The sequence below is a fragment of the Vipera berus genome, assembly GCF_964194415.1.
Source record: "Vipera berus genome assembly, chromosome: 1".
NCBI lineage: Eukaryota > Metazoa > Chordata > Lepidosauria > Squamata > Viperidae > Vipera > Vipera berus.
Genome location: NC_138202.1, coordinates 190,640,854 through 190,667,442, shown reverse-complemented (window position 1 = coordinate 190,667,442; position 26,589 = coordinate 190,640,854). Strand labels below are relative to the sequence as shown.

Here is a 26,589-nt window from a genome sequence, read left to right as displayed (position 1 = left end):
CTCAGATTAAGTTTCTAAATAATAGTTCTATGAAGCCATGGTTAATGATGTCTTACAGTAAATTGAATATTAAATGTACATTATATTTCCTCTATATCATGTGTTATTTTCAAATGTAGCAAGATGCTTCCAGAATGGCATGTGAAATTGTTCCTTATTTTCTGTGCAAATCTATTTCCTTCGAAGTGCCTCTATCTGTCCTTCTCTTTGCCAGTGTCCTTTGGAGAATTGACAAGCATGATTGTGCATACCCTCGCTTGCCAGACAAGTGTTTCTGGATGATCAGTCATGACAATATTTTAGGTAGATAAAAGTCACAGCTTGAGCAATTTTGCATTTTCTCTCAAGTATAGAGCAGAATTGGTTTGGAAGTAACAGTATTTAAAATAATTTAATTTGATGAAAATCTAGACAATAGAAGATATATATTATGCAGAGGATACAACCACATTAACTTTTTCCTGGGATACATCTTTGGCTAGAGTAGGCCAAGGGCTGCTGACACACCCCTATATTGTCCCTATATAATCAACTTGGGGGGATTAATTTTCTTAGTGAAAAGAATTTTCATGCAGTGTTCTTGCAAATGACTAAGTAGACATCAGTTGAAATATTGCCCCCTCAAGCTTTTTGTTTTAAGCTACAGTTGGAACACTTACCTGTGTGGAAATCTGGGTATGAGTCAGCACTCCTGATAGTCAATTCTGCTAGCAACCTACCTCACTTTCTAAAAGAAAGCAGATATTTGGATTGTTGCCTCAACAATCATTCTTCTTTAACTTTTTTTTCTTGGCTACCTTGTGGTACAAATGCAACAAGCTCAGATGTGTTTATACACTTCTCAGAAATCAGACATAAATCTTAATTCTACCACATAGAGAACTAAGAACTTTTTGAAGTAGCTGGCTGGCATATTTATTAAATAAATATAATGAACATGAATTAATATGCAATAAAGGATTTAAAAAGCATTGTCCTGTGTTTCGCAATATCATATCTCAAACAAAATTTCCAAAGTGTATTTAAAGACAATTGGTACATGATCAGTCAAACATGGTGCAACTTTAAATTGAAAACAGGCTGCATCCTCCCATAGTCAGACTCACTTATCCCTACAACTGCTCCTACCTGTTCAGGTAACAGGAATTCTTGTTAAACATGTGGATTTAGATGAAAATGTTTTGTATAGAAAAAGTTATAAATTTATAACAGAAAAAAACATGTCAGCAAGTACAAAATGAAGCAAAGTTGATGAAAATCTGCCAACCGTTATGTTAGTTATTTCTGATTACTAAAAAAATCAACAGGATCCATATTCCAACAGAAAATATATGTTATTTTTAGAGACTAATTGCTATGCATTAATGTTGCTTCTTTATTAGATTTATCCTTTATCCTTAGATTTAGCCTTTCAACCAAATAATATTCAAGGAGGCTAAAACAATGACATCAATACAATCTAATGAAATAATCAGCATACCATATCATCTTGTCTTATAAAAACTCAGCTAAAACTAATTACAGGGTATGTGAGAATCAGCTTAGGGGCTGATAAAAATATCTTTACCTGCTCTCAGAAAAAGTAAGAAAAGGTAACCTTGAGCATAGTTGACCAAAATCATGAGCATAGTAAGCAGAGGCAGGGACTGCAGCAACTCTCCATAGTTGTCACCAATTCAGTCTTTCTGATTTGCCAACATTTAGGCCAGTGGCCTAATATGCATGCTAGAACTGAAAAATATTGCATCTATTCACATACTATGTTAACATGTTAATATATTCTTTTCTTACAAAATTTTCCCTCTGCATACTAAATGCAAGTTAACTTGAACGTAACAGCGAACATATTAGGATAAGGATAAAGACCTTCCTTGTTAACTCAGCAGACCAATCTTTTTAATTGTAAAATGATTGTAAAAGAGTGTTCCAGTGCTGCAGTAATTTTTGGCTGATAGAACTAGGAACATTTACTATTATATTGCTTTTTGTTGCATAGACAAAGCAAACCTTTCTGAGCACTAAAAATTAATTAGAAATTATTTTTCTTGATTAGTGTAATATTACATGTTTAAATTTATAGAATTTCTTAAATTTTATTTAAAATTTATACAAAATTACCAATCTTGACTGATCTTCAAAAGCTAAGGAGGGTTTGACTTGTTAGCATCTGGCTGACCACCACAGAATACCACGACAATAGGCTAATCTTGGAACTTGAATTGAAAAACTATCCCAGAAAATGGCAGTAAAAAATCAACTGTGTTGCTGCCAGGAAAACAATATAGATGTGCCTATGCAGTCACCAAGGAATCATGCTCGATTAAGGAAAATCTAGTTTTAATGGACACTTATAATCACTCTTACAAAAAATAGGATTTTTCCCAAACTTCTCACAATTTAACATGTTTTCAATGATGTGTTTCCTTTGGGCTCAGTTCATTTAACCCCATTCCTTCACTTTCAATAGCAAAAGACACATCAAACATTTAACATACTTGCTCCAGTGTTTCATCAGGTCTCCTGTGGAACAAAGTCTATTCTATTGACAGATGGGTGGAAGCATTCAGTCAGTTCCCAGAAACAATTTAAGGAAGAATAATTTCCATAATGCCTGTATAGGTTTGTATATATTGTATATTTCAACATTTGGCTATTAATTTTGTCCCCAGCACTAGCATCACTGCCTCAGCTCCACTTCAGATCAACAGGCTTTAGATTCTCATAGAAGGGTGAACCTTACTGTAAACTGCATAGGGATTTAGGTTGCGCTCTCCTCCTTCCCTCCCTCCCCTCAGTCCATGGAAAAATTGTCTTGCACGAAACCAGTCCCTAATGCCAAAAAGGTTGGGGACCGCTGTGTTATAGTTTAATTTCATAGATCTTATAAACTGTTTATAAGTAATGTCCACTTTCAACTAGAGCAGATAATTTCATGTATGTTATGCCAGGCATCCCCAAACCCTGAGCCGTAGCCCTGTACTGACCCACAACTCATTGAGAACTGGGCTGCGGAAGTGGTGCATGAGCACATGAAGTTCCATTTGCGCAAGTGATGGGCATGCCCAAAACCATTCTCTCCCCCCACCACTGCTACTGCTGGTTCACAGAGCCAGAAGGATTAGGGACCAATGTATTATAAAGGCAAACACTGGTGTGTGTGTGTGTGTGTGTGCGTGCACGCACACAAATACAAATACACACACACACACAAACTGAATGTTACACATCTAATATGTACGTTCTTAAGTGTGTCACCACATTTCAAATTTTTAAAAAAGTGGTTTTGCCTATTTTCAAAGAGAAGCAAAGCTCTTTTTTTTATTAATTACAACACTGCATTTACCAAAACAATTCTCTAAAGGCAGCCATTTAACTGCTCACAGAAAGAAACAAAAAAGTTTACATTACTCAGAAGTAGAAAGTTGGTGGTTTAGACATTACTTCACAGAAGCTATAGAGAGGGAATCAAAAAGACCTGAAGTATAATTAGGATAAATTTGGGAAATTAGAACAGTCTTACATCTACAGAGTTCCACAAGTTTCCAACAAAGCAATCCAGAGTTGTAACTAGTACTCAAAGTGCACAAATTGATGTTGGTCATCTTATTTCTATGCTCATCAAACAAAGTTACTGGTTCTCTTCCTCTGGTTTCTGAACGTTACGTTAATCTGCTGTACAGATAAAGTCACGGTGGAGTCAGTTGCTGGAGTTTTTAAACATCCTCAGTCATGGTATTAAAGTGGTTCTTCCTCTTTCTCCTGCTTCAATCTTTTGGAAAGATGCTCACTAATGACTGACAGAGGGTTGGCTCTGAATAAAGGGTTTGATATAGTCTTGTGAAACTGTGCCACTTCCTCCTCCCTGGGAAAAATAGGAAGAAAAGGAGAAAATGTATCAGTTAATTTGCTGGCATTACAACTTTTTTTTTCTTGGAGACTGTGAGGGATGCAGAAATCTCCTAACAAAATATACATAAAGCAAAATATTTTGCTACAATATATTAATGTATTCAGGTATGACTAACTTGACATAACCAAACTGCTAACATACATACACTGAATACTGTAATCCGTGAGAAGAGAGTAATCTAAGAATTACATTTTAAATAAATCCTATTGCCAATGCTCTCAACATATATTCTCATAATATAGAGAAATTAAAGTCACATTAGCTCACCCACTGTCCTATTGTTTGTAAAAAAAAGATATATTAATGAACTTTTACAAAGCAGTTTCCTCTTCTTTACAGGAAAATGTTTCTACTAAATTACAGAGCCTGATTTTGTGTATCATGTCATAGTTCTGATAGATGAAACCCATCAAAAGAACTTCAAGGCAAGAATTCTTCCTTAGAGAACATTTTATTCAGGAAACAAAGTATCGGCACTACATAGTTGAACCCAAAATTAAAATCCCTTCCCCTGGATACAAAGTAACAAATTGCAATTCCCACCCCCAATAAGCAATCATAAATCACATTCTCCAATTAGCCTGAAATGCAGGCTTTCTCTCCAGCTTCTCAGCCCGCCAAACCGTTATCAGTTTGTCCTCGATTTCCCACAAAGCAGCGTTAATATTATGGCTAGCTGAGCTCAAGCATCCATCCCAAACCCCCCTTCTGCACCTCATTTCTAAAAGCAAGAAAAAGCAAGTTAAAAGCAAAGCGGAAATGGCTGCATTTTCATCGGTTGTCAGAGTGGGAACATCCAATGTTTACAGAGTTGACATATTTCTTATGTAGTCATATAAACCATTTCCCCATAAACAAGATGCTCTTGAGGGCTATAAGCCCTCCAAAACAGAATGGGATGAGATAAAAGAGGGCAGTAGTAAATAGGGCATACTTTCCATTAATTGCTACTGATTTTTTAGGAGCAGAAGTACTGTTTTACTATGGCAGCTTTTGTCTTCCATATATATAGTAAATTAAGCCCAACCAGAATGTGTTCAAAGCCTATATTGGCTGGAGATTATGGGAGTTAAAATCCAAAATATTTGGAAGGCACAAGATTGGGGAAGACCATTCTAAGAGCAAAACATCACCTAGAATGTCCCAGTTTTTCCCCCAATTTGGCTACACATAGTCCTCAAATTTATAACCATCGCTGAGCCTGTAATTACAGTCATATGTCATGGAGGTCATTAAACAGATCGACACCTGACTGTGTCTGATTTTACAACTTTTTTGTGGTAGTTATTAAGTGAACACTGTAGTCATTAAATGAACCCATTTCCTTCAAGGGGGCATTTTTTTTGTTAGAAACCAGAACTAAATTGCAGGAACCAGCAAAAATAAAAAAAATCATGGTCACATGACACTGAGACTCTGTAAATGACCATAAATGTGAGTTGCCAAGTGCCCCAAGTACAATCATGTTACCACACAGGTGTGTATGTGCAGTCATTAGAACTTCAGAACCAGGTCATAAGTAGCTCTGACGATGTCTGTTGTAACCTTGAATGGTTGCTTACCTGTACAACCTTCTCAATTATTATGGGCACTTTGTTACCAGGATTTGGATTGCCTTGGGTTTTTTTCTATTTTATTTCTAAACAGCAAATCAGATCAAATATCAATAGTATATGTTGCATACTAAATGCCAAGTAAAGGAACATTATTGGTCAACATACATAAGCATCTTTAATGCACTGCTCAATGAGGGACAATGTCAGTGGCTGCATGGTAGTTTGATAGCAACAAATTGCTAGAGAATGTGAGATGGTGTAAGTACTATTGGTTTTGAATTTGTTTTTACAGCTGTTTTGCTATTGCCTTGCTACTGGTTAAGAATTGAATCTGAACAACTTCATCACATTGGTTAACATCTCAGTGCAGCTACTTTTCTCACAGCAAAACGACAGAATTGCCCTGCAATTGTGATACAGCAGATTTTGGTGTCATTTCTTCTTTTCCTGTCAAATACTTACAAGACCTTGCATTTCTGGGCTGATTTCATCTGGTTGAAATTTGTCAACACTTTCTTCTTTTTCTGCCTAAAGAAAACAAAAATAATAGTTAATGCATTCTGCCCGTAGTTTTGTTTTCTAAAAGTGTTCATCACTTCTGAACAGTTTTGTGTTACTTTGAACTCCAGATAAATAGCATTTCTGTGACAGGAAGAACTCTGTTAATTCAAACTTTGAAAATAACCCGAAAACCTCATTTTTCTCATCTACTGACTTATCAACTGAATAGCTGCTAAATTACACAATGGCAAAACAATTATTTAAAAAAATATAAATTAAGTTTGAGAATTTACTTTAAGACAAATTGATAAGTTTATTGAAAAATTGTCTGTAGACATACATTTCTGGAATAATAACCTTAAAAGATCATTGTTCAAACTTTACATTTTCAATTATTTACCAATATTTACCTTAACCTTCAATATTCAGGGTACTAAATCTTGTTCTTTAGTCATTATTTTAGTTTAAACATGCTTTCAGGAGTTTGCCCATCTCTTTTGAAGCAAGTATGTACCTTTGCATCTTTTCAGTCTACAAAGGATTGGAAAATTTTGAAAGCACACTTGGCCTCAGAGTTCTGCTTTATTCGTCTCTGTCTGTCGGAACCATGACACACTTCTTACTAGGAGCTAACAAATAAGCTATTTCATAATCTTGATTAACAGGAAAAAGTGAGGGTTTTTTTTTTACTTTATGAGTCTAGAACCTAATTTAACTAAGCAAAGCTAGGCCCTAGGACCGTGAAGCTTTCTTATATACAGCCAGTTTGTTTAAATGAAGAATCAGAGCAATCTATTAAAAGTACTCAAAACACTTACATTTTATTACGCTGTTTGGAGAACTTGCTTACTGTCACCAGATCTGAAAGTTCAGGCAGAGCATCCATCAATGAATGCATATCTCCAACAACTGGAGTAGCTTTCCGCTTTGCCTCTGCTTTTTGCTGCAGCTTTGCCAACTTAATGCTCTCAATTTCTATTTAAGGGAGAAACATCTATTAGGAAAGTACTTATGTTAAACTAATTTTTAAATTGTGTACTATTGCCTGAATAAGTCCTGTAGTATAAATGCAATAATTAAAATGATTTTATTAGTGTTTTGTCAAAATGTAAACTTTAAATTGCAATGCTCCAAAAATAAGAAAATGCAATCTAATCAGCAGTAAGATTAATGGAACAAGGTGCTGTGAATCAATAATCCAAAGAATAAATAAATGAATCTTACAGGGTTTTTGTTAAGGCAAAAATAGGAGGAGGAAGGTGATGTTGGATATGTTCACTGCCTTGTAAAAATATTAAAATAATAATAATAATATAGGTGGGATACAAACAAATAGAAAGAATGAATACACACAAAAATACATACATTAGGTTTTATGACTTGGGAAAGGAATAATTTTTGAAGATACTTGAAAATTCATATTTTATATTCTTCTTCTCCCCAAACTAGGCAAATATAAGGAACACTTTCTCTCATGTGTTATCCTTGGGTTAACGCCCTTAGATGAGCCTCTGCTCCAAGTATGCCACCTTTCTAGAGAAACCTGACAAATATAAAGAATTCACTGTTTTTAACAAGGCATCTACATCAGGGGCCGTGGAAACGGCTGGCTGGTGCATGCACGTGTGGGTGCGCATTCCCCCCCTCATGCTAGTGGCCACAGCCCCATTTGTACATGTGCACAGGTGAAAACGGGGATGTTAGTGCAGGACAGGTGTCCACAGCCCGTTTGTGCATATGCTGCTAGCCGCCATGGTGCATGGTCATTCACGCATGTGTACGGCCATTCGTGCATGTGCACAGCACTAGCCACATGTGTGAACAGGGCTGCTAGAGCTTCACCAGTGTGTGTGGGCCCCATGCGCACACACACCAATTTTGAAGCTGCTCTCCTTCCCTCCGGTGCTTGAGCCTGGAAAGGTTGAAGACCTCTGATCTACATTACAGGTTACCCTTGGGTTATGATGTCAATGGGGATCAGAATCTCCATTGCTAAGAGCAATGTGGTTGTAAAGTGCAACGTAACATGACCGCATTGCTTAGTGATGGCAATCGGAGTAGTCCTGGTTGCTTTTGTAACCCCAGCACTGTGCGGGTCATTAAGTGAGCACCTCACATGACCATGACATAGACAGAAGTCCCAGGCAAACAAACTGGTAGGGAAGTACTATGAATGGGAGGGTGCGACAGGCATTGGACAGGCAGTGCAGAGTGCAAGTGGGTGGGTGCAGCGAACAAGTGCTATAGAGCATGAGTGAGCAGTTGCTTTGAGCATGGGCAGGTATCATAGGAAAGCATGCCACAGGGGCTATACAGCCTGTGTGGGCAGGCAAAAAAGTAGTGGGGGCAACTTGTAGGAGCATCTTGCAATCTCCTGCCAGTTTCCCAATGGATTTTGCTGGTTGAGAGCTGGTTGCTAAGCAGCCAAATTGTTCGGAAACTGCAATGGCATATTGGAGGGCCAGTCACATATCTCCCTTGTTCAGCTCTGTGTAACTTTGAATGGGCACTGAACAAGGGATCATAACCCAAGGACTACCTGTAAGAATTTACTATCTTGAACATCTCACCAGATTTATTTAAGTTTTTCACGAAATATCTGTCAGGGCCTTTCTTTAAATGGGTTTTGAGATTAAGGTTTATGCCAATGGGTTTATTTCAACATTGCTGCTACTGCTTAGATTTTAAAAAAAATCAAACAAAATGTTAAAATACCTGAATTATAATAGTCTAGTCCATAATAGGTATTCTGCAATCTCTCTTGAATCACCCCTATTTTTTAGTGCAAAGCTATTGCAAGTAAATGAAACCACATCCTCCTTATATAAAGGCAAAGAGTACACAAAGTCAGAAGCACCCCTCCCTACTTCATAGGTCTTGTACTGAAAATAGACCTATGATACATTCAATAATTAATAGTTTATTGCCCTTTTAAAGTGTTAAGAAACAGGAATCTAAAGCACTGGTTTTACTCTCCCTATTTGTAGCATCAGTTTTCTTATATGCAACAGACGCATTTTCTGTTCTTTCTTTTGGAAAGATTTGTATCTGATCAATAAAATTTTCAACATTTTATGCAATTACTTCATCCAGGAAATATCTAAAGTTTATTTAGTCATGCTGCCAAGATATTTATTCTCCAACTTAAATTGTAAATTCTCTGTAAATTGGAAAAAAATATTACTACCCTTTTAGCTTTGTTCTGATCTAATGATCTTTTAAAGGTTTCTGGTAATTCGGTAAGAATGAAAGATGGAAGGAAAGAGCGAAAAAGAAATATTTATTCATTCAGGGCTACAACAATGAAATGATAGCACTTTTAGCCTGAACAGTACAAGCTCAATAGCTTCAAACAATCAGCCAATTTTACTGCAATGTATTCAAAGACCTGGTATAATTTTCAGAAATCCTATTATTGTAATGTTCAAAAAAAGAGGGGAAAGTGTATGTCTTGAGCTTGAATATTAGTTCAATCTGGTTGTCTTTTTTCTTAGCTGAAGATCTACACAATGTTATTATGGATTCCCCTCCCCTCCTTCTCAGTATGAACTATTGAGCTAGAAACATTCTGTTACATTATTGTACTTTCCTGTTCATTTAATTCCTTCATCCTTGATTTATGGTGTTTTGACATCTCAACGTACAACCTACATTTGACCTGTCATGGTTGCTTTTTACAGATGCTTATGAAAAATATGGATTGTGTATACACTTTTCCTTGGAAGCACTCTCTCAGCTAGTTGTCAGTATTTTTCAGCTCTGCAACACTTCTTTTTTTGGTCTGCAGTTACGAAGCTGTGTTATTTCAAAGCTTTCCAAAAATGTCACTTACTTAAAGCTTGCACATAACTACTTTTGAATTCTTTTCCAATGAAATCATTTTAGGGGCTAAGATGCAGGGGTACATTTTTAGTAGTTAAAATTTGAATTCTTTTTCTTCCTTTTTCTCAATTTAACGTGATTTATTTGTGGCTGGACTGGAATACATAAACTTGCTATTATTCCATTATTCCAGTTGTCAAAAAAGTAGGACAAAAACAGAATGTCTTCCCTGCCCACCCCCCCAAAAAAAATCAAGCAGAAGGCAAATCAACCCAAAGATGATGAAAATATATCTGCAAAAACTATTCTTTAATAGCTACAGAATTACATTTGCTAATCGAGTAATTAAGTCTAACAATTAGTTTATTACATTAATGTTTAAGGAAGTAAATCATCTGTTTCCTAGGCATATAATTGTAACTGATTATTGCTGAAGTAAAAAAAAATGCAACATTACATCAATTTCCTAATTAATTTCAGCTGTAGGGAATAGTAAATTTTTATTTTCACGTATTTCTTTCTTATACATCGTGAACTCAATCTTGACCCCTGGCAAGTGCCTGGCTGGACAAATCCCTGCAGTTCTCCTGGCAAGATTTTTGGCTGCTTCTTAGGGCTGAGAAAGTGATTGGCTCAAAGTCACCAAGCTGGCTTCGTGCCTAAGGCGAGACTTGAACTTATGGTCTCATGGATGCTAGTCTAGTATCTTAACCATTACACCAAAATGGTTCTCTTCTTTCCACTGTACCTTTATCTATAAAAATAAAGGGTCACCCTGTGACAGTTCAATTGAACTGAATCACTTACTTTTTGTATACTTTCCCATTCCCTTCAGTAGTTCATCTATTTCCCAAAGAATAGAGTACAAGATAAGACTTTTTTTCAGACTTTCTTTTTTAATTTCCTCCCTAGCTAACAAATTGTAGGGAAATCTCTGCCCTCTAAAAACAGCTATGCTGTTATTACGTCTCATTATTTTTCTTCTCCGATCATTCTCTCTCATTACATCAGGTATTTATAAGTTCAAATCATAGAGATGCTAATGACCTTCTAAGATTGAAGAGTGAAATTGGTTCTATAATTTGTACTATTATTCATTTTATCATTATTCATTTTATTGTCCAGAGGTCATTAAAATAACTGTTATCTTTAATGAATCCTCAGTGAGTTAACTGAGGTTTTATCTTGGTATGAAACATCTCACTGAGATATATTTGTTTGCCAAAATCTATATAGTGCAATCAGTACATGGTTTAAAAACACACTTTGTCTATCCTGAGAAACAATTTTTGGTTATTAAAATGTCCTCACAGGAAACCATTTCGGCTGTTAACAGGCCTTCCAGGATTCCACTTATGAAGAGGCTTCAGATGTCTATGTTCCTTTGTTCACTCCACTTCCTTTGTTCTGAATCATGAAATCCCATATTTCTTGTCACGAGTTGCTCATTATTTTCTTTCCTTTCTGCTTCTGCCCCATTTGTTTTATGGTAGCCAAAGACATTACACTTGCCTTTCCCTTTTCTGGAACTATCTAAAATGTATGATGAAGTGCAGTGTGTGAAGGTGAGGAAACGAGGTAACTGACAATGTGGATTCAAAGGGATCTTAGATCTGATTGAAAATCAAATGCACATTACAATCCTAACTAAGAAATACAACTTAGACCAAAATATTAAACATTAAGTCAGCATTGTCTTCTAATGTTTGCTTCTGGGAACAGGAGTATTCAACACACACAAAACCATGCTCTTATCAATTAAAATTAAGAAGGCTCCCTGGAAACAGGCAGAGGGAGCACCAATGTCTCCTCCAGTTTTCTCCATGTACTTACTATATTTCTCCTCCAATGAGAAATCATTGCAGCTTCTCTATAAGGGTCACGGCTTAATTTTGAAGATCATCTAAGTGCCGTGACCAGGGGGACTTTTGCATAGGTTCGCCTGGTACGCCAGTTGCGCCCCTTTTTGGACCGAGATGCCCTATGCACAGTCACCCATGCCCTTGTCACTTCTCGCCTGGATTACTGCAATACTCTCTACATGGGGCTGCCCTTGAAGTGTACCCGGAGGCTTCAGCTGATGCAAAATGCGGCCGCACGGGTGCTTATGGGAGTATCTCGATATTCTCATGTTACACCACTCCTGCGCGAGCTGCATTGGCTTCTGGTTGCCCTCCGGGTGCGATTCAAGGTGCTGATAATCACCTTTAAAGCCCTACATGGCTTAGGCCCAGGGTACTTGCGAAACCAACTGCTGCCAATGTCAACCTCCCATCGCCCAGTTCGCTCCCACAGAGTCGGCCTCCTCAGGGTGCCATCGGCCAGGCAATGCCAGCTGGTGACCCCCAGGGGGAGAGCCTTCTCTGTGGGCGCACTGACCCTCTGGAACCAACTGCCCCCAGAGCTGCGGATGGCCCCTGACCTTCGGTCCTTCCGCCGTGACCTAAAGACCTAGTTATTCCAACAAGCGGGCCTGGACTGATCATGGTTTTTAAATTTGGTTTTTTTATTGGTTTAAATTGTACTTATTTCTTATATTGTATAATCCTCTTTTAATTTTTGTATTTATATCTTTTAACTTTTTATTGTTGTGAGCCGCCCTGAGTCCTCAGGAAGAAGGGCGGCATATAAATTTAATAAACCATAAACCTTAAACCTTATAACCTCAGAGAATTTTAGCCATCAAAGACAATACAGAACACCAAAGTGGCCTGGGATTCTCCATTCCTAGTACATTTATCTGCCTGTCCCAGGCGGAAGCCTAACCTTCTCAACAGTCAAAATATGGCTCACATGATTACTTCTTATGTAATTTTTTTAGGCAAAATCTTAGATTTGGGGCAAAAATCCTAGAAATTATAAAATTATAATTTATAGAATTATAGAATCAGGAATTACTTCTGTATGGTATATTTTCGTAATTAAAAGACATTACATGACAATCTACTATATATTTAGCATTTGTATTTAGTATACATATATCTAAGCATTTTTGTTGTTGTTAGTTGCGAAGTCGTGTCCGACCCATCGCGACCCCATGGACAACATTCCTCCAGCCTTTCCTGTCCTCTACCATCTTCTGGAATCCATTTAGGCTCACACCTACTGCTTCAGTGACTCCATCCAGCCACCTCATTTTCTGTCATCCCCTTCTTCTCTTGCCCTCAACCTTTCCCAGCATTAGGCTCTTCTCCAGTGAGTCCTTCCTTCTCATTAGGTGGTCAAAGTATTTGAGTTTCAACTTCAGGATCTGGCCTTCTAAAGAGCAGTCAGGGTTGATCTCCTCTAGGACTGACCAGTTTAAATGCCTTGCAGTCCAAGGGACTCGCAGGAGTCTTCTCCAGCACCATAGTTCAAAGGCCTCAATTCTTTGGCACTCAGCCTTTCTTATGGCCCAACTTTCACAGCCATACGTTGCAACTGGGAAGACCATAGCCTTGACTATACGCACTTTTGTTGACAGGGTGATGTCTCTGCTTTTTAGTGTGCTGTCTAGATTTGTCATGGCTTTCCTCCCGAGGAGCAAGCGTCTTTTAATTTCTTGGCTACAGTCCCCATCTGCAGTGATCTTGGAGCCCAGGAAAATAAAATCTGTCACTACCTCCATTTCTTCCCCATCTATTTACCAAGAATTGAGGGCCGGATGCCATGATCTTGGTTTTCTTAATGTTAAGTTTCAACCCAACTTTTGCACTCTCTTTCTTCACCTGCAACGTTCTGCCATTAGAGTGGTATCATCTGCATATCTTAGGTTGTTGATATTTGTCCCTGCAATCTTAATTCCAACTTTTGATTCATCTAGCCCTGCCTTTCTCATGATGTGCTCTGCATGTAAGTTAAACAGGCAGGGCGACAGTATACAGCCTTGCCGGACTCCTTTGCCAATTTTGAACCAATCAGTGGTTCTGTGTCCAGTTCTCACTGTTGCTTCTTGACCTGCATATAGGTTTCTCAAGAGACAAATAAGATGGTCTGGTACTCCCATCTCTTTAAGAACTTGCCACAGTTTGTTGTGATCCACACAATCAAATGCTTTAGCATAGTCAATGAAGCAGAAGTAGATGTTTTTCTGGAACTCCCTAGCTTTCTCCATGATCCAGCGTAAGTTGGCAATTTGATCTCTAGTTCCTCTGCCTCTTCGAAATCCTGCCTGTACTTCTGGTTATCGAAGCATAGTACAATTTTTATGTATTTAAGAAAATTAGATAATTTTTGAAATAATTTGAGCCAGTGGAATTATACATAACATCCCACCCCATATCATATATAATGGGCCTTTGTCAAAAGTAACTGTTCAGATTGATTCTTGTTCATATTTCCAGGAGCATTTTCTTGTTTGGCATACTGTACCTAACAATCCAGCTATCTGTGAAAATCATGAAACAAATACTAACTTTGCAGCCATCTCTCCTTCCGCATCTTCATTTTTTCTTTCTTAGACATTACTTTTTCATCTTTATCTGAAAAGTTAGAGAATATCAATGAATATTCCCTACATGCACTCCAATTTTAAATCTGGATTTTGGAGAGATAGTATTAGAAATAAATGTAATTAACTGAACAGAAAATAAAACAACATATCAAACAGCTACATCTAGTGTCTCTGTCTTTTATAATTAATAAACACTTAAAATATGCTACATAAATAACATGATTGGAGTGCCAGGTCCATAAGCACTCAATTACTGGGTTATTGATATCTTTAATAAGGTTTTATGTGAAAACAAAACATTTATTTATTATTTATTTATTTATTAATGTAATTTGTATACTGCCCTTCTCCCGAAGGACTCAGGGCGGTGAACAGGGCAATACATAATAAAAACAAGATACAAAAATTAAAAATTATTAAAAGTAATTAAATAGCAATGCCCGTAATAAATTAGTACAAATTAAAATTAAAACCAATTTATAAAACCCAACCCCAGCCTATCAGGCCAGGCCAGCTTGTTCAAAAAAGTGGGTTTTAAGATCACGCTGGAATGAGCGGAGATCAGGCGCCATCTGGAGCTCGACCGGAAGATGGTTCCATAAATCCGGCGCGCCCACAGAGAACGCCCTCCCCCTGGGGGCCACCAGTCGGCATTCTTTGACCGGTGGCACCCTGAGGAGGCCCTCTCTGTGGGAGCGTACTGGGCGGAGGGAAGTTGACGCCGGCTGCAGGTGCTCCCCAAGGTATTCCGGACCCATGCCATGAAGGGCTTTATAGGTCATTACTAAAACATAAATCCTAAAAAAAACCAAATATTATTGCAATTGCTTTTTATCTTCAGAAAAGTGATAGAAACCAATATCCTTTCATGATGCCGAAAAACTACCAAGTTTTAATGAAATAGGTGAAATCGATTCAGAAGGGAAATACTGATCAAAGAACATGCACCTTATAGTCTGCACCTTACTCCTTATTCTTTCCTGATAGTATAGGGAAAAGACAAACATCCCCCTTTCAATATGTACTACATTAAAGGTAAAGGTAAAGGTTCCCCCGCACATGCGTGCTAGTCATTTCCGACTCTAGGGGCCGGTGTTCATCTCCATTTCAAAGCCGAAGAGCCAGCGCTTGTCTGAGGACGTCTCCGTGGTCGGCATGACTAGACGCCAAAGGCGCATGGAACGCTGTTACCTTTCCACCCTATTTTTCTACTTGCATTTTTACATGTTTTCAAACTGCTAGGTTGGCAGAAGCTGGGACGAGTAACAGGCGCTCACTCTGTTATGCGGCACTTGGGATTCGACCCACCAAACAAGCTCAGCGTCCTAACCCATTGAGCCACCATGCCCCTCATGTACTACATTAATGGGATATTAATGGCAACCCCTGATTGAACTTGGATATTTTAAGAAAGAGGCAGACAACTGTGTAGGATTTTGTGTGATTTATCCTCAGAAGCAAACCGCAACATTCTTAATAGACCTCTAATCTGCAGTTTTGCTTGTTCAGGTATCAAAACAGAAAACTTGTAAAATGGATTTCAAACAGAGGTAAATCATTCTTGCCCTTTCCTGATATTATTTTTAGCACTATCATCTACATGAAGAGGACACTGACAACCACCAAAGCTTGCTCTTTTTTTCACTCAATATTTGTGAAATGGCATTTTCATTAGCAACTTATTGGATTTCCAAACTGTGTACTTCTTCCAGTTGAATGCTTCAGCATATATCCTAATTTGGCATGGACAGATATGTGTGAATGGCAAGGTCATCGAGATTTAATATAAAGTCAAAGCAACAAAATGAAAGCCACAGCTTGTTTCAACCACATTATAGTCCTTCCAATTTGATTTCTAGTAGCAATGAAAGAAAAGAGTAATTGCCACAGAAGAGTTATTTGAAAAACGGACTAGTTCTTCCTCTAGTTCTATTTGAATAAGCATGATTCATACTTGTACAGCCATAAGAACATACAGTGAGGGAAGAAAGTATTTGATCCCCTGCTGATTTTATACGTTTGCCCACTGACAAAGAAATGATCAGTCTATAATTTTAATGGTAGGTTTATTTTAACAGTGAGAGACAGAATAACAAAAAAAAATAATCCAGAAAAACACATTTCAATAAAGTTGGTGCAATTATTCATTAATTGGAAAAAACACAAAATACCAACCTAAAGAATGAATAACCCACATCGGGGGGGGGGGGGTACGTGAAACGGGCCTTGGTTAAAGCAGAGGCCAGTGCACAAGCCCAGGCCAACAACAAAATGAAGTCCCCAGCAACAGTTCTGTGTGGGGGACCAAGTTTACCTATCAACCAAATACCTACAGTTAAGGGTGCCCTGCAAGAAATTAGCCCCCAAATACCTGGGCCCCTTCCGGATCACCCAGGTCATTAACCCAGTGACCGTCAGACTGCAACTGCCCTGGGCCTTGGGAAAGGTACACCCAGTGTTCCATTGTAGCTTTTTAAAACCGGCTAGGAACAACCCCTGTAGACCCGAGGAAGAGAAACCAGGCCCTGTCCAAGGGGACCAGTTTGAGGTGCAGGAAATCCTGGACTCCTGGTTTCGAACGGGACAACTGCAATATTTGGTGAAGTGGGTGGGGTATCCTGTGACGGACGCATCTTGGGTGGGGGAACCGGATGTGCATGCTGCCAGGTTGGTATGCAGGTTCCATCACCAATACCCGGGTAAGCCGGGGGGGGGGGGAAAGGCGGGCATCTGGTCCCTCAACACATCCTTACATGTGTCTTCTTATCTTCCAGGTGGACCCCTGGTAGGGGGAGCCACCTGTAAAGACCCGGGCTCGACAATCAGCTGGGTGGGGGAAACGCCCGACGTGGCCACCAATCGCCCATTTCACTGCCGCTTGCACTGCCAGTCACATGCTGCTCCGCTGATCAGCTGGGAGGTCGGTATGCTGGAGACGTCACCACCGACCATCTGGGAGTCCCACCGATCAGCTGGGACATGTGGACTTCGGGCCCGCAGCCAGTAAGCTGGGGGGAACCCCGGCGACTGATTCCGATACCTCCGGATGAGTGGAAGAGGCGGTTGCATCCTCTTGGGGGTGCCATCGGCTGGAAAGTCCAGCGCCTGCACTATAAAGCCACCGAACAGTTGATGGGCTTGGAAAATGCTCTAGCACCCCCAGGTGGCTGGGAAGACCTCCGCAGACAGGCTTGGCTTGCTAGCAATGACTAAGAAGCTGTACCCTCAAAATGGAAAGAGGGGACTTACCAGACAGCAGAGCTGACAGCGGAACAGAGAGTTGTGCAGACAGCGGAGGGCAATCAAGGGCTGTAACCTCGGAGGGGGGAGGGATTTATGCCTAACCACCAGGCTGTTGGTCTGCTGGGAAGGGAAGGGTGGAGCTGCAGGGCAGGATATTTAGATCACTGGGAGCAAACCACTCCCAGTGCTAACTTTGTTTGCGTTTCCAGCATGTTAAACGTTTGTTCCTGTTTCCCGGTTTCCTGTGTATTTCTTGCCTGTGTTGGTGTGGGGTAAAACCAGGACCGTTACGGACTTAACACTGTCAATCTCCCTCGGTCTGGGGCTTCATGCAAGATCTCACCTCGTGGAGTTTCAGTGATCATGAGAAAGGTGAGGAATCAGCCCAAAACTTCAAGGAGGATCTTGTCAATGGTCTCAAGGCAGCTGGGACCATAGTTACCAAGAAAACAACTGGTTACACACTACTCCGTGAAGGACTGAAATCCTGCAGCACCCACAAAGTCCCCCTGCTCAAGAAAGCACATGTAGAGGCCTGTCTGAAGTTTGCCAATAAACATCTGAATCTGAATGATTCAGAGAACTGGGTAAAAGTGTTGTGATCAGATGAGACCAAAATCGAGCTCTTTGGCATCAACTCAACTCGCTGTGTTAGGAGGAGGAATGCTGCCTGTGATCCCAAGAACACCATCCCCACCATCAAACATGGAGGTGCTTTGGGGCTGTTTTTCTGCTAAGGGGACAGGATAACTTCACATCATAAAAGGGACAATGGACGGGGCCATGTACCGTCAAATCTTGGGTGAGAACCTCCTCCCCTCAGCCATGGCATTGAAAATGGGTTGTGGATGGGTATTCCAGCATGGCAATGACCCAAGGCAACAAAGGAGTGGCTCAAGAAGATGCACATTAAGGTCCTGGAGTGGCCTAGCCAGTCTCCAGACCTTAATCCCATAGAAAATCTGTGGAGGGAGCTGACGGTTCGAGCTGCTGAATGTCAGCCTCAAAACCTTAATGACTTGGAGACGATCTGCAAAGAGGAGTGGGACAAATCCCTCCTGAGATGTGTGCAAACCTGGTGGCCAACTACAAGAAACGTCTGTGAATGCCAACAAAGGTTTTGCCACCAAGTACTAAGTCATGTTTTGCGAAGGGGTCAAATACTTATTTCACTCATTAAAATGCAAATCAATTTATAACTTTTTTGAAATGCTTTTTTCTGGATTTTTTTGTTGTTATTCTGTCTCTCACTGTTAAAATAAACCTACCATTGGAATTATAAACTGATCATTTCCTTGTCGGTGGGCAAATGTACAAAATCAGCAGGGGATCAAATATTTTCCCCTCACTGTAAATATAAAATAAGCAATATAAAGATAAAAAGGTACATGAGCAGCTGCCACAGAAAGGTGAGGATCGATTTATTTTCCAAAGCACCCCAGCGAAGGACAAGAAGCAATGGGTTGAAGCTCCTTAAAGAGAGATCCAACATGGAACTAATGAGAAACTTCCTGACAGTGAGAACAATTACCCAATGGAACAGCTTGCCTCCTGGAGTTGGGAGTGCAGCATTTCTGGAGGTTTTCAAGAAAAGATTGGACAACCATTTATCTAGATGATATAAGGTCTCCTGCCATGGGCAGGGTGTTGGACCAGAAATTGCCAAGATACCTTCCAGCCACGTGGTTGTATGATTCTAAAAGCAATATTTGAGAAGTAATGTTCAAACTCTTTTTGACATTTTTCCTCCTCCACTATATATTGCTTGTTCTTTTCTTTTCTATGGACTGGCCTTTTTCCATCTGTCCTTTGCTGTTGCGTGGTCAGATTTGTTCGTATCTAGTTCATACTGATATAGTATTGATGGTATGAGAACTAACTCTTACAAGCAGGAAGGAAAGGGAGAAGTTCCACTGCACAAACAAAAATCTGCTTCCATAGTATTGGCAGTAGCCTGTTAATTCATTTTACACACAACATTTTTCCTTCTAGAAAGGCCTAGAAAACATTTTTCTATCAGTTATTAAATATGCAAATGAAAATTATGCTCATCCTTTTGAAAAAAACCCCCAGAACCTTTATTAGAATCAGCAGGAAGGATGTTAAGGGATGTCTAGTCAAGTTCTCCAGAACCTTAATCAGTCAAAATGTAAGAAAAACAAAGAATGAAGCAGCAGCAAATAAACGCTTTAAAAAATAGGCTGCATCTGGATGTTACAGCCTCTATTACTGAAAACTCAGACCTAATGGTATCTGTATACAGTGTTATGTTCTAAGACCTGGCTGTTTTATTTCCAAAAATGTAAGCCTCATGAAAATAATTCATTCTGCAATCTAGTTACCACAGAAACTGCAAAATATTAGTATTGAATGTAATAAATGTTTGATTCAAACATTAGGAGTTTAAAAACATGTGATTTTACAGAGTAGATAATTTGAGATTCTTGAAATAGTAACTCCTAGCTCAGGGGTGTCAAACTCTCAACGTCATGTGACGTGTCGCGATGTATCGTGACATTTTTTTACACTGCCGGCAATGTGATGGGTCTTGTTTCAGCATGATGCATCTGGCCCGTGAGCTGGCAGTTTGACACCCCTGCTCTAGCTCATAAAAGTTCTGAAAATTTTACAAGATAAGAGCTAATTGTGTTGTAAAAATATAAAGAATTTTAATGGCTGGATAGTAATCAATTGGAGGGTGCAAGTTTGCCAACACGTTTGCCATACCACAGTGAATTTATTAAATAATATTACACTGTATTGGATTATCAATACTATAAGAGCAGTTGTCCAAGAGCTTTGTCTTGAACTAAAAGCAATCAAGAACTTATAAGAAAAAGAAATTGGGGGGGAACGTCATGCCTGGCTTATAGCTGCTCATATCTAAGCACTAAGAGGTAAAAAATCTATATTTTTTTAAATGCAGAGCATTCTCAGACTAATTCCTACATTTTATGAAAATTTATCATAAGGGACAGGAAGCATCACAAGATACTTAGTGTGTGTATATGTCTGTGTAACAGTGTAACAAATAACAGTAACTAGGACGTTTTTCAAAAGTTAAATAATTTTACAACAGTCATTTTTGTTAGTTCTTGTTTAGGAAAAGATTAGCCTAACAGCATTATTACATTAAAAATACAGGGCATTAAACAAATCAGCAATAAGTTTTTGCACTGCAGTTTTCCATTCTCTTCTGAGCAATTTTGACATAAATGCACTTCATACAGTCAGGGATGGAAGAATATTATGAGCAAAACCCCACAAAGATAAACTTTGAGAACTCCAGAGTGTTCCCAACTTGAGTAAAATCGGTGCTTTTGGGAGCAAGCACTGATTTAAGTCAGGGAGATGAACTGAATCCAATTCACATGCCCTGACAACCAGGATCACATCACAGACAGTTCTTAATGGGAAGAATTCCAGTCCCCTGAGATCATCTATTTCTCACAAAGCAGAAAAGCAGCAAAAGAATCATTGTTATCATGATGCTAAGCATGAAGAAAAGTATGTATTCTGTTCAACATGAAGGCATTTCCACTTCTATTCCTTGAAGGGGAAAATAAAGACTGATCCAATTTATCAGTTTCAAATCAAATCTATCTTTATTACAGAAGACAAATTTTATCCATTTTTACATTCTTATTCATTGACATAGGCATGTGCGAAGACACTCAATTCTTACCTTTTATGACTGAAAAAAGATTCCTTGAATCAGTGTCCAACTTCTTCACCAGAATTTTTGGAACAATATTCACCCCAGAAAAAATGTCCGATGTCAGAACTCCCTTGCCCTAACAAGAACAAAAATAAAGATGGGATAGAGCCAATGTTTAATCATTGTTTCCATTTTGATATACAGAATTGGAGCATTAACTTCATTTCTGCCTTTAAAAGAGGTATGTTTACTGAAATCCAATCTGTAGTATGCAAACACTGCTAGTGTTTTTCCAGAACATATAATACTTCAAATCACTTGGTATCTTGTTTTTATGTAATCACTACCCTGTTCTTCAAGCTGATTATTTACCATATTTAGCTTATTAACTTATACTACTTCAGGATGTGTTGCAGTCCAACACAGATTTGTCCCATAGCAAGGACAAGGTAAAGTAGAGTAACGTATGTTCTGGTCAAAATGCAAATGAAGATTTTTTAAAAATTCAAAACAGATGCAAGTTGCAGAGAATGCCAAGAAAATCAGAAACAGTAAGGAATAGTAAGGTACAAAATCTTGTGGTTTTCAACTGCTTTCGTAGTTTGCTGATAACCAGTAATCACATTTTCCACATTTTCTTGGGACGGCTCTTTCCCGCAGCAAATTCTGGGAACTCCTTGGATCAGGAGATGTTAGGATTTACCTAACAGTTACTGTGTTTGGTCTTGGCCATTAACATGAACACAGCAATCAATGCAAGGAAGAGGGGAATATTAAAAGACATGCAGTACCCAATGTACCATAACACAAAGTACTCAGGATAGAACAACCATCTTGCTCTAAAATGAAGGGACAAAATTATTCTGAGTCTATCCACCAAAAGTTATGGAACAGGCTTTAAAATCTCTACAACAGACATGTCAAACACAAGGCCCGGGGGGCGGATTTGGCCCACGAAGTGGTTTCATGTGGCCCGCGAAGCCATCCTGGAAACAGTGAGGGAATGGCCCCCACTGCCATCCTTGATGCGAACGATGTAGAGCTGGCCATGCCCACCCAGTAAGCCATACGCACTCTAGCCACGCCCACCCAGTAGGCCATGCCCACCCTGGCCATACCCACCCGGCCCCTTGAAGGCAACCGCAATGCTGATGGGGCCCTCAATGAAATTGAGTTTGACACCCCTGCTCTACAACAATCAAATAGGATGGCTCACATCCTATTTGATTGTTGCCTATATAAGAGGGTGAGAGACAGGTACCTTGGTCTATATACCAAACCAATGACCCATTAAAGGTAAAGGTTCCCCCGCACATGCGTGCTAGTCGTTTCCGACTCTAGGGGCCGGTGCTCATCTCCGTTTCAAAGCCGAAGAGCCAGCGCTTGTCCGAGGACATCTCCGTGGTCATGTGGCCAGCATGACTAGACGCCAAAGGCGCACGGAACGCTGTTACCTTCCCACTGGAGTGGTCCCTATTTTTCTACTTGCATTTTTACGTGCTTTCGAACTGCTAGGTTGGCAGAAGCTGGGACAAGTAACAGGCGCTCACTCTGCTACGCGGTACTCGGGATTCGACCCGCCAAACTGCCGATCTTCAGATCGACAAGCTCAGCGTCCTAACCCACTGAGCCACCGCGTCCCCTAATGACCCATTAGGATCCCCATATCAAAACAACTTGCCTTATGTCCGGCCAGAATCTGAAAATAACATTTAACACAGCACAGTACTTAAGCAAAATGGTTCAGTCGAGATCTGCATATGTAGGACTGATTGGGGTAGATTGCAGGGGTGACACAGAAATATAATTTTATCATATTTTATCTATATTTTAAATTATTGTATTTTATTCCAATTTCATTTTAGACTGTATTTTATTCCAATTTCATTTTATTTTATTCCCATTTCATTTTAAATTGCATTTTATCTAATTCCATTTTAAATTGCTTTTATCAAATTGTAGTAATAATTTGTTTCTGGAACTTTGCACTTTGATATGGCCCAAGGGCTAATCAATAAATAAATAAATATAAAATAAATATAAAAATCTCTACAAGAACATTGGTTTGTTTGTTGGGGGTGCTTTTTCTTTTCTTTCCTCAAAATGTCACTTTAATTATATTGATGTATATGAAGATTCTGTTTTTGCCATTTTATTCAAGAATGCAAGAATCAAAACAACATCAGTGTTGTTACTGTAAAAAATTGTGGCTTAAATGAAAATCAACTTCATTTTTCTTCTTTCTTAGACATAGGATTTTTTTAAAATCAGCAATGACCTTTCTCAGACTGTCATGAAATGACAAAGGAAAACTGAAAATTAGTTGAACGTAAAACACAGAATCATAAGGCTGGTAGGGGTCTCAGAGATGTTCTAGTCCAATCCTGCTCAAGACAGGAGGCTTATACCATGTCAGTCAAATGGTTGTCCAGTTCTATTTTTGAAAGTCTTCAGTGATGGAGCACCCACAACTGTGGGAGGCAAGCCATTCCATTAAGTGTTCTCACTTTCAGAAAATTTCTCCTTACTTTCACAATAAGATAAGCAATATCTTATGCATATTATATGCATAGATAATTCCCAAACTGCTGTTCCAGTTATGGAACAGTTTTCAATATTGCTTTAAGGATACTAGTTTGTTTTCTGGAGACATTTTCCAGCATACACTCATGAAATTTCCTGTACCAAATAAACACATTGATAAAAGGCTGCTTTGCTTTGCATTCTTCTGAAAGATCCAGACCTGTGTCATATCACCATCTGGTGGAGAATTCCTATACATTTTGTCTCCAGTATTACCAAATGGAAGGCATGAACTTGACAAATGGTTAACAAAATAAAGCTTCCATTGACAAGTTACACTTTTTCCTATCTGTCCAAACTTAAACTGTAATTTATCTGTCTCCTTTTGTAATGTAGCTACCTTTTGGGGACATATGGTGCAAGATTAACAATGGTGCTATATTGTATTTAACTGAAGCTGCCTCCATTATATCCTGATTCTACATTGGTGATTAAAGCAAAGTTTCAATAAGAATCAAGTCCTTTGCTTAAAAAAAAACAACTCCTTAAAAAGTCAGATTAGACAGAGCTTGGTTTGCACCAAGGTAGTATCTCATATTCTCATATTAAGATGCCACATGGCAATCTGTTTTAAACCAGGATTCCCCAATGTAATCAATATGAACACCAAAGGGTCAGTGGGCCAATGTCTGGGAGTCAGCAGGAGATTAATAAACGATGGAAAGTTAATTGGAGCCAATATTTGGGGGGGGTCTCTATAGACCCCTCTGTACAGCTTCATGGCAGTCCCTAGTTCTGAAAGTGAGGTGACGAGTGTAAAATAGTGTTACCCAGTGAGAATGGCTTTGAGTTGTCTCTATCAGTTCTATCAGTAATGTGTTACTTGCCTGTTTATGCTTTTGTTATTCTTAGTATCAGTTAAAGTAATATTTATAAGATTATTTTCCTATAATATTTGGGTATCAACGAATAATCTTAAAATTCCATGAACAGGTCAATAAGCTTAAGAGTTTGGGGACCTCAACCTTAAACCATGATGGAACCTTCACAAAAGAGCCAGCGAAATGCAAATAGAGAACACAAGTTATAAAATATGCCCATTAATGAGAGGATGGCACTGAGCAGCAACCCGTGTTGCTACTTGATACGTAAACGATCTATATTAACGGGGAGGAGGGAAGGGATGGTAATGAAACATTAGGTAAAAATGAGTAATTGCACATTTCCCTCGTCAGACGTCCCTTTCAACTATGAACCATCCTGACGTTCTAAAAAAATAATCGCGTGCAAAGTGTCTCAGCGGCAATTAGCTTCCTCCGATTAATGGCTCTTACTCCTCAGCATAAAGGGAGTTAGGATGCAAAGCAAAGAAACGCTTCCCTAGTGCAAAAGTATTTGGGCAAGCTTTGGTCTTACTGACGCTCTTTTCACGGAAGACGTACGCGTCTTTCTTAGAAAGGCACAACTAGGGAACGAACAAGAGTTCAAGCCTGCCAATCTCGTTGCCCAGGCGCCTTGCACGGGAAGGGACAATTAAGAAGCATCGGCCGCCAAGAAGCACGTGTCTCTTGCGTTCTCGTCTTCTCTCATTTCATGGCCGCCTCCTCGCACCGTCACCACCCACCTTTCCGGTGTTAGCGCTGAAGGTCAGCACAGCCGCCGAAAGCACCTCCTCGCCCCCACTCTGCTGCGGCTGTGTCGGCTTCGGCGCGGGCTGGTGGAGCCTCCTCCGCCTTACTATTTTCCCCACCATAGCGAGCCAAGAGGAACCAACGCGCGAGAGCGACAGCGAAAGGGGGGGGCGCGCCACAACAGACCACGCGCTCGCCAGCAGCTTCCCCCGGAAGTGCGGCGCGTGCGCTGTAAGGTCCGCCGCCACCATTTTATGGCCACGAGGGGGCGGCAGCCGTTGCTCATTCCGGGCTGCCGTCTTCTTTACGAGTTTAGCCGGGCGGGATTCGTAGTTTGAAGGAGATTCCGGCCAGCAGGGTGTTGAAATAAGAGTTTAGGTTTAGGACGCTTACTCAAGAGATGCACCTGTGCAAAGGGGGTGTTGAAAGGAAAATCTTCATCAGGGTCCAGTCCAAACCTGGAATAAGCAAAATGGAGACTACTTTAGAAAGAAAGTTGTAGTTTATGGAGCCAGGCAGAAAGACGGCTCTGGAAAAAACTGACCACGGGTAGTAGGAAGTGGGTTTTTATTAGGGCCCAGTCCAAGCTGGGAATAAACAAACATGCAGACTGCTTTAGAAAGAAGGTTGTAGTTTATTGAAGAGGAGAACCAGACAGAAAGATGGCTGTGGAAAAAACTGACCACGTGTAGTAGGGAGTGGGTTTTTATCAGGGCCCAGTCCAAGCTGGGAATAAACAAACATGCAGACTGCTTTAAAAAGAAGGTTGTAGTTTATTGAAGAGGAGAACCAGACAGAAAGATGGCTCTGGAAAAAACTGACCACGTGTAGTAGGGAGTGGGTTTTTAAAACGTTGTGGGCATTTGTTTGGAGTTGTTCCTGTGGCATGAACTTCGACCTGAGTGAGTGTGCCTTTCTGGTATTCTGATGGTGGTGTGTTAATCCTATTATGTCTCAAAGGTCATATCCTGTTTCTAGGGGCTGTGGCTAATGACCTTTGGATTTTTTTGGTGTGAGGCATTATGGATTCTAGGGATCTGTCTAATCCCAGCTTCCTGATTCCAATCTTTCTGACAAGATTATCGAATCTACATGTCTGCAGACCTTGTTTCTGTTTGGGGCAGAGAGGGGGGGGAAAGATTTCTGCCTTTAAGATCCTTTGGGGATCTGCCTTTTAATATTCCCAAAAATATTTGGGGGGGGAGGGCTAACTTCCCACAGCGGAAAATGTATTCCATCTGTGACAAAGGGACTGATGCAGAACTGAGGAACAGAACTATAAAACGAACAGGCTAAAGAAACCAGGAACTTTC

The 26,589-nt window shown here is 39.7% G+C and overlaps 1 protein-coding gene across 2 annotated transcripts; it reads right to left on the bottom strand.

Moving 5' to 3' along the window:
* Positions 1–911: 911 nt before the first annotated feature.
* Positions 912–25,438, bottom strand: SLX9 (SLX9 ribosome biogenesis factor). Of its 2 annotated transcripts, XM_081312627.1 has the most exons (6): positions 25,270–25,438; positions 21,150–21,258; positions 14,184–14,249; positions 6,786–6,942; positions 5,929–5,994; positions 912–3,862 (listed from the first exon to the last, which is right to left on the bottom strand). In XM_081312627.1, exons 1-6 carry the CDS (start codon positions 25,396–25,398, stop codon positions 3,736–3,738), a joined length of 654 nt encoding a protein of 217 aa, XP_081168753.1. In that variant the 5' UTR covers positions 25,399–25,438; the 3' UTR covers positions 912–3,735. The 2 variants fall into 2 exon arrangements, with proteins under 2 accessions (XP_081168753.1, XP_081168754.1); XM_081312628.1 differs by lacking the exon at positions 14,184–14,249.
* Positions 25,439–26,589: the final 1,151 nt, after the last annotated feature.